General features: G+C 39.3%; 1 protein-coding gene across 1 annotated transcript; it reads left to right on the top strand.

The window, feature by feature from the left end:
• The first annotated feature begins 6,569 nt into the window (after positions 1–6,569).
• On the top strand, positions 6,570–7,532 carry LOC140609579 (olfactory receptor 2T29). Its single transcript, XM_072784785.1, has one exon. It carries the CDS (start codon positions 6,570–6,572, stop codon positions 7,530–7,532), a length of 963 nt encoding a protein of 320 aa, XP_072640886.1.
• The last annotated feature ends 1,104 nt before the right edge of the window (positions 7,533–8,636 follow it).

Genomic DNA, 8,636 nt, shown 5'->3' with positions numbered 1-8,636 from the left:
GGCCATGTCTATGTCTTCCTCTGTGAGATTTCTGTTCATGTCTTTTGCCCATTTCATGATTCGATTGTTTGTTTCTTTGCTGTTGAGTTTAAGAAGTTCTTTCTAGATCTTGGATACTAGCTCTTTATCTGATACATCATTTGCAAATATCTTCTCCCATTCTGTTGGTTGTCTTTGAGTTTTGTTGACGTTTTCCTTTGCTGCACAGAAGCTTCTTATCTTGATGAAGTCCCAATAATTCATTTTTGCTTTTGTTTCTCTGGCATTCATGGATGTATCTTGCAAGAAGTTACTGTGGACAAGTTAAAAAAAACTGTTGCCTGTGTTCTCCTCTAGGATTTTGATGGAATCTTGTCTCACATTTAGATCTTTCATCCATTTTGAGTTTATCTTTGAGTATGGTGTAAGAGAATGGTCTAGTTTCATTCTTTTGCATGTGGATGTCCAATTTTCCCAGCACTATTTATTGAAGAGACTGTCTTTTTTCCATTGGATAGTCGTTCCTCCTTTGTCGAATATTAGTTGACCATAAAGTTGAGGGTCCACTTCTGGATTCTCTATTCTGTTCCATTGATCTGTGTGTCTGTTTTTGTGCCAGTACCACACTGTCTTGATGACCACAGCTTTGTAGTACAACGTGACATCTGGCATTGTGATGCCCCCAGCTATGGTTTTCTTTTTTAATATTCCCCTGGCTATTCGGGGTCTTTTCTGAGCCACAGAAATCTTAAGATGATTTGTTCCAACTCTCTGAGGAAGGTAGATGGCATTTTGATAGGGATTGCATTAAATGTGTAAGTTGCCCTGGGTACGTAGCATCGACATTTTCACAATATTAATTCTTCCAATCCATGACCATGGAATATTTTTCCATCTCTTTGCGTCTTCCTCAATTTCTTTCAGAAGTGTTCTATAATTTTTAGGGTATAGATCCTTGACTTCTTTGGTTAAGTTTATTCCTAGGTATCTTATGCTTTTGGATGCAATTGTAAATGGGATTGACTCTTTAATTTCTCTTTCTTCAGTTTCATTGTTAGTGTCTGGAAATGCCACTGACTTCTGGGCATTGATTTTGTATCCTGCCACACTGCCGAATTGCCGTTTGAGTTCTAGCAATCTTGGGGTAGAGTCTTTTGGGTTTTTTAGGTACAGTATCATTTCATCTGCAAAGAGGGAGAGTTTGACTTCTTCTTTGCCAATTTGAATGCATTTATTTCTTTTTGTTTTCTGATTGCTGAGGCTAGGACTTCTAGTACTATGTTGAATAGCATTGGTGAGAGTGGACATCCCTGTCTTGTTCCTGATCTTAGCAGAAAGGCTCCCAGTCCCTCCCCATTGAGAATGATATTTGCTGTGGCCTTTTCGTAGATGGCTTTTAAGATGCTGAGGAATGTTCCCTCTATCCCTACACTCTCAAGAGTTTTGATCAGGAATGGATGGATGCTGTATTTTGTCAAATGCTTTCTCTGAATCTATTGAGAGGATCATATTGTTCTTGGTTTTTCTCTTGCTGATATGATGAATCACATTGATATTTGTATAAGCGTTGAACGAGCCTTGCATCCTGGGAATCAATCCCACTTAGTCATGATGAAAAATCTTAATGTATTGTTGGATCCTATTGCCTAGTATCTTGTTGAGAATGTTTGCATCTGTGTACATCAGGGATATTGGACTATAATTCTCCTTTTTGGTGGGGTCTTTGTCTGGTTTTGGAATTAAGGTGATGCTGGCCTCATAGAACGAGTTTGGAAGTATTCCATGACTTTCTATCTTTCTGAACACTTTAGTAGAATAGGTATGGTTTTTTCTTTAAACGTTTGATTGAATTCTCCAGGGAAGCCATCTGGCCCTGGACTTTTGTGTCTTAGAAGGTTTTAGATGACTGCTTCAATTTCCTCCCTGGTCATCAGCTTGTTTGGGTTTCCTATTTCCTCCTGTTCCATTTTTGGTACTTTGTGATTTTCCAGAATTGCGTCCATCTCCTCCAGATTTCCTAATTTATTGGGTTGGATGCTCATAATAATTTTTAATATCGTTTGTATTTCCTTGGTATTAGAGGTGATCTCTCCTTTCTCATTCATGGTTGTATTAATCAGTCTTTTCTCTCATTTTAAAAAGACTGGCTAATGGTTTTTCTATCTTATTAATTCTTTCAAAGAACCAACTCCTGGTTTTGTTAATCTGCTTCACAGTTCTTCTAGTCTCTATTTCATTGAGTTCTGCTCGAATCGTTATTAATTCTTTTCTTATGCTGGGTGTAGCATCTATTTGCTGTTTTTTTCTTCAGCTCCTTTATGTGCAAGGTTAGCTTTTGTGTTTGAGTTGTTTCCAGTTTTTGGATGGATGCTTGTATTGTGATGTATTTCCCCCTCAGGACTGCTTTGCTGCATCCCAAAGATTTTGAATGGTTGTATCTTCATTCTCAGTAGTTTCCATGAATCTTTTTAATTCTTCCTTAATTTCCTGGTTGACCCTTTCATCTTTTAACAGGATGGTCCTTAACGTCCACGTGTTTGAAATCCTTCCAAACTTCTTGTAATTTAGTTCTAGTTTCAAAGCATTATGGTTTGAAAATATGCACGGGATGATCCCAATCTTTTGGTATCAGTTAAGACGTGATTTGTGACCCAGTATGCGGTCTATTCTGGAGAAAGGTCCATGTGCACTTGAGAAGAATGTGTATTCAGTTGCGTTCGGATGAAAAGTTCTGTAAATATCGGTGAAATCCATCTGGTCCAGTGTATCATTTAAAGTTCTTGTTTCTTTGGAGATGTTGTGCTTAGAATATTTGTCGATTGTAGAAAGGGCTACATTCAAGTCACCAATTATAAGTGTATTATTATCTAAGTATGTCTTAACTTTGGTTATTGATTGATCGATATACTTGGCAGCTCCCACATTAGGGGCATAAATATTCATGATTGTTAGGTGCTCTTGTTGGATGGATCCTGTAAGTATGATAGTGTCCCTCTTCATCTCTCACTAAGTCTTTCGGATAAACTTTAATTTATCTGATATGAGGATGGCTACCCCTGCTTTCTTTTGAGGACCATTTGAATGGTACATGGTTCTCCAGCCTTTTATTTTCAGGCTGTAGGTGTCCTTATGTCTAAAATGAGTCTCTTGTAAATAGCAAATAGAAGGGTCTTGCTTTTTATTCAGTCTGAAACCCTGCGCCTTTTGATGGGGTCATTAAGTCCATTCACATTCAGAGTTACTATTGAAAGATTAATTTAATGTCATCCTGATACCTATTCAGTCCATGTTTTTTTGGGGGTTGTTTCCTTGGACTTCCTCTTTCTTTTACAGAGTCCCCCTTAATATTTCTTGCAGAGCTGTTTGATGGTCACATATTCTTTCAGTTTATGCCTATCTTGGAATGACTCTCTACTTTATCTCTACTTCTATTCTGAATGACGACCTTATTGGCTAAAGTGTTCTTTGGTGCATGTTCTTCTCATTTTGGACCCTGAATATATCTTGCCAGCCCTTTCTGGCCTGCCAGGTCTCTGTGGAGACATCTGCTGTTATCCTAATACTGCTCCCATAAAGGTTATGGATTTCTTGTCTCTTGCTGCTTCAAGGATCTTCTTTTTATCTTTGTCATTTTCAAGTTTTACTATTAAATGTCGAGGTGTTGAGTGGTTTTTATTGAATTTACGGGGGGATCTTTCTGTCTCCTGGATCTGAGTGCTTGTTTCTCTTCCCAAGTTAGGGAAGTTCTCAGCTATGGTTTGTTCAAAACACATTCTGGACCTCGGTCCCTTTCAGCGCCCTCAGGAATGCCAATTAAACGTGGATTTTTCCTTCTGATGCTGTCATTTATTTCCCTTAACCTATCCTCATGATCTTTTCATTGTTTTTCTCTCTTTTCCTCAGTTTCCTTCCTTGTCACCAACTTGTCTTCTATGTCACTCACTCGTTCTTCTACCTCGTTAACCCTCGTCGTTAGGACCTCCAGTTTTGATTGCGTCTGACTTCATTGATTTTTAATTTCGGGTTGATTAGATCTATTTTCTGCAGTCATGAAGTCTCTTGAATTCTTTATGCTTTTTTCTAGAGCCACCAGTAGCTTTATAATTGTGCTTCTGAGTTGGCTTTCTGACATTGAATTGTAATCCAAATTCTGTAACTCTGTGGGAGAGAGGACTGTTTCTGATTCTTTCTTTTGAGGTGGGTTTTCCTGCTACTCATTTTGCTCAGTGCAGAGTGGCCAAAAATAAGTTGTACTGGAAAAAGCAGAAAAAGAGAAAAAAAAGAAAAAAAGTGGGGGGAATCAAATAGAAAACAAAAAACAAGGGGGAGTATCCTCTGATTCTATATACTGTAAATCCCTCAGCTTCCCCTGGAACTTTCCAGGGGTACTTGGTCAATAACTTGCTTTTCCCCTGTCCTTCTAGCTGGTCTTTTGGGGGAGGGTTCTGCTGATTCCCAGGAGGGTGCTGATTCTCAGTTGTGTGCACCTGGGGAAGCTGCCCACCCCCCTGCCAAGTGCATGACTCAGTAGGAGCAGTTTATCCTGTGAGGCTCCTGCTCAGTCCCAGGTACAAGGTGACACCAGGAGGAACAAAAACAGTGGTGGCTGCCAGCTCTCCACCTTGGAGTCAGCTCCAGCAGTAACTACCACAGCTCCCAGTCCGCAGAGGCCTGGTTGCTCCGGGGGCAGAGAGCATGGATCTGCACAGTTTGGGGCTGCCTGGTGCCAGGGGCGTCCTTGCTGTCCTGTGTCCTTCTGGCCTCTGCCTGTCCCCAGGGGAGCACCGAATGTTGGGCTGTGTCCCCCAGCGCCCTGGGCTCCAGGGCCTGCACTGCTGCAAACGTGCTCCTGCAGCCGTGCAGCCCCCTCCGAGTGCAGTCGCTGCCTGAGCAGCCTGGGGAGCTGCTCCCGGGGCCCTCCAGGCAAGGGCTGCAGCCCTTTAGGTAGCTCTGTCTGCAGTGTGTGGCGCCCTCTCCCCAGGGCGCAGTTCCTCTTTTAGTGCCCCTGGGAGCATGAGGACATCCCTGCCCCTTCTGGGATCCTGCCCGAGCTCCCTGCGAGCGGCTTTCTGACTGGGAAGGTTGGTAAAGCTCCTGCTTCTTTGGGACTGTGCTTTCCTGTCCTGGGGGCACTTGCAGCGGGCCTGATTCCGGCTCCTTGTGGGGGCCCCTCCCCCTTGGATGCTTGCTTTTTTTTTATTTATTTATTTATTTATTTATTTATTTATTTATTTATTTATTTTTCTGTCTTCCCACCTTGATAGAAGCGCAAACTCTTCTCACTGCAGCATTCCAGCTGTTCTCTCTTTAAATCTCTGGCCGAATTCGTAGGTTTTCAGGATGATTTGAAAGTTATCTAGGTAAGTTGGTGGGGACAGGTGACTTGGAGACCCTACTCTTCCGCCATCTCCCCCCGCCTCTTCTTCCTATATTTATTATTTAAATTTTATATATAGAATAATTATATATCTATTAATAAGTATATGCATAAGACATATATACATAAATGCACTCAAGTTATCTAGGCCTACAGAAATGGTCAAATCAAATGCTTAAATATATAAGTGGATATTAAACTGGTGAACAGACATAATGCATCTTATATTATCAAATGATAATAGTAATAGTCATCTCTTCAGAGATCCTACATTATTATTACTGTAGCTATTAAATATTTAAACTAGCTCTATATGCTGTATGTTTATTTATCTGTAACCAGTAATGTTACAAGCACTTTCCTCATTTAATCCTAACCATATGTCAGATAAAAACATTATTCTTATCCTCTTTTTATGTATGTAGAGTGGATGGAGGAATAGTGTGTAAATGATAAGGTAGTCCTACATTTACAGTCTGGCCTCTGGGCTATCCAAGAGTTTGGTCATTGGTAAAGACCATGATCTGGTTTTGGGAGTTTGTGGCTTACTCCATACAACAACAGTGTCTCACAGAGTGGCTCAATCTTATGGGAAAAAGAGGGCTCAAGAATTTCATATAGATTTTCCCCAAATTGTTTTGAAATTACTTTCTAGATCATTTTCTTTTGAGGGGGTATTACTAATATATAACATTCTACAGTTCCAGTTGTACAAGGTAATGATTTAATATTTCTATGCCCTGTGAAATTAAATTTGCCTTATATAGAATACACCTTGAAGATATTTTAAGATCTCAGTTGTATTCTTAGAGCAGACAGGTTAATGATATTTTGAGATCTACAATAAAAATTCTATAAGAATATATACATATATAATTTTTTTTACATTTTGATTCATCTTTTGTGTTTGCATAGGGCAACAGCTAAACTAAACAAATTTACATGCCTATTGGAAAAAGATACAATATCAAGAGATAAATCCACAATCTAATGAACACCACAACCTCACTATATGGTAAATTTATAGTTACAGGTAATTTATTTCTGTTACTATAATTAGGTTCTCTCTCTCTCTCACACACACACACGAACACACATACATACACACACACACACACTTTCTCTCACCAAATATTCATTTCAGTTGGTGATGTTTCATGATTGATTCATTCATTAATCCCAAAGTTTTCCTAGCTTTTCCAGGTGAAATCTCATGGAGAACATCAACTGGCTGGCTAACCACACTGGGAGGTCAGATTTCATCCTAGTGGGACTCTTCAATAAATCCAAACACCCAGCTCTCCTTTGTTTGGTCATTTTTGTGGTTTTCCTAATGGCCTTGTCTGGAAACACCATCCTGATTCTACTGATACATTCTGATTCCCACCTCCACACCCCTATGTACTTTTTTATCAGCCAACTATCTCTCATGGACATGATGTATATTTCCGTTACTGTGCCCAAGATGCTCATGGACCAAGTCATGGGTATGAATAAGATCTCAGCCACGGAATGTGGGATACAGATGTTTCTCTATGTGACACTAGCAGGTTCAGAATTTTTTCTTCTAGCCTCCATGGCCTATGACCGTTATGTGGCCATCTGCCATCCTCTCCGTTACCCTATCCTCATGAACCATCAGGTGTTGCTCATCCTAGCATCTGGCTGCTGGTTCCTGGGCTCAGTGGATAGCTTCTTGTTCACTCCCATCACCATGACCTTCCCCTTTTGCAGATCTCGGGAGATTCATCATTTCTTCTGTGAAGTCCCTGCTGTATTGAAACTCTCTTGTTCAGACACTTCCATCTATGAGGTTTTCATGTATCTGTGCTGTGTGCTCATGCTTCTCATTCCTGTGACAGTCATTTCAGGCTCTTACTACTTTATCCTCATCACCATCCACAGGATGAACTCAGCAGAAGGCCAGAAGAAGGCCTTTGCCACTTGTTCTTCCCACATGACTGTGGTCATCCTCTTCTATGGGGCTGCCATTTATACTTACATGCTCCCCAATTCCTACCATACACCTGAGAAGGACATGATGGTATCTGTCTTTTACACCATACTCACTCCTGTGCTAAACCCTTTGATCTATAGCTTAAGAAATAAGGATGTTATGGGAGCGCTGAAGAAAATGCTGAATGTGGGACCTGGTTTTCAAGAAACTATAAAGTAGGGTCCCTGGGTGGCTCAGTAGGTTAAGCATATGTCTTTGGCTTAGGTCATGATACCAGGATCCTGGGATCTAGGACTGCATCAGACTCCCTGCTCGGGGGGGGGGAGTCTGCTTCTCTTTCTCCCTCCGTTCCTCCCACCCACTCATATTCTCTCTCTCTCTCTCAAATAAATTAAATCCTTAAAAAAGAAATTATAAAGTAGGAAAATTTGATATTACTGTGATTTTCCTTCTCTTTAACACATTGTAAGTTTAGAATTTTATGTCAACCTTATTCCTGCAACTTTTTATGCCATTGTGTTCATCTCACTTTTGCATCTTCGTTTTTTAAAAATATTGCCTCCCTGTACTATAAAACTCTTTAATTTTCTAATTCTTATCCTTTCAAAATGTATTATACAATTATATAGTGATGTTATATTTACTGAAGTTGATAACTGCCCTCTGATTCTTAGGAAATGCATAATTAAAATATTTAAAGGAAGAAAGTTTGATTCTATAAAATTGATTCAAGTGAGGGATAAGGAAAAGGGTGATAACGAAAAAGAGGTAAAAATGTTAACAGCTGTTGAATCTCGGTAAAAGGTATGTGGCTGTGGTTTGTACTATTCTTATTTATGCTACTTTTCTGTAATAATAGAATTATTCCATATAAACAGCTAAAATATAAGCCTTTTTTAAGGGCAGTGTAAGTGACATTATATCTTATAAAATATATTCATTTCAATATGACTAATTATTAGTGGGACAATCTTGTCATCTACCTACCATTAATCATCCCTTAATTTGCTAGACCTTAATGATGTACACTATGTGGATATGGTCCAAAAATGAAAGCACCAAGTGGTTTAAAGCCCTACCAAATGATAGGTTTAATATCCATATTTGCATTAAAAAAACGGGGAAAAATATGAATCCAGATAGGAAGGAAGATTTAGAGAAGGTTCCTTGCCTGAGGTGATATCTGAGCTGAGTTTGAAGTATGTAATTTATTAGATGAAAAAGAGAAGCAGAATATCAAATATTCAAACTTATTTATTCAATTATTTAATAAGTATTTTATACTCTATTATAATCCAAAATAACAGCTAAATGAGATTAAAA

The sequence above is a fragment of the Canis lupus genome, chromosome 18 (assembly GCF_048164855.1).
Source record: "Canis lupus baileyi chromosome 18, mCanLup2.hap1, whole genome shotgun sequence".
NCBI lineage: Eukaryota > Metazoa > Chordata > Mammalia > Carnivora > Canidae > Canis > Canis lupus.
Note: the sequence above shows the minus strand (reverse complement) of the source record. Positions and strands in the feature narration are given on the sequence as shown.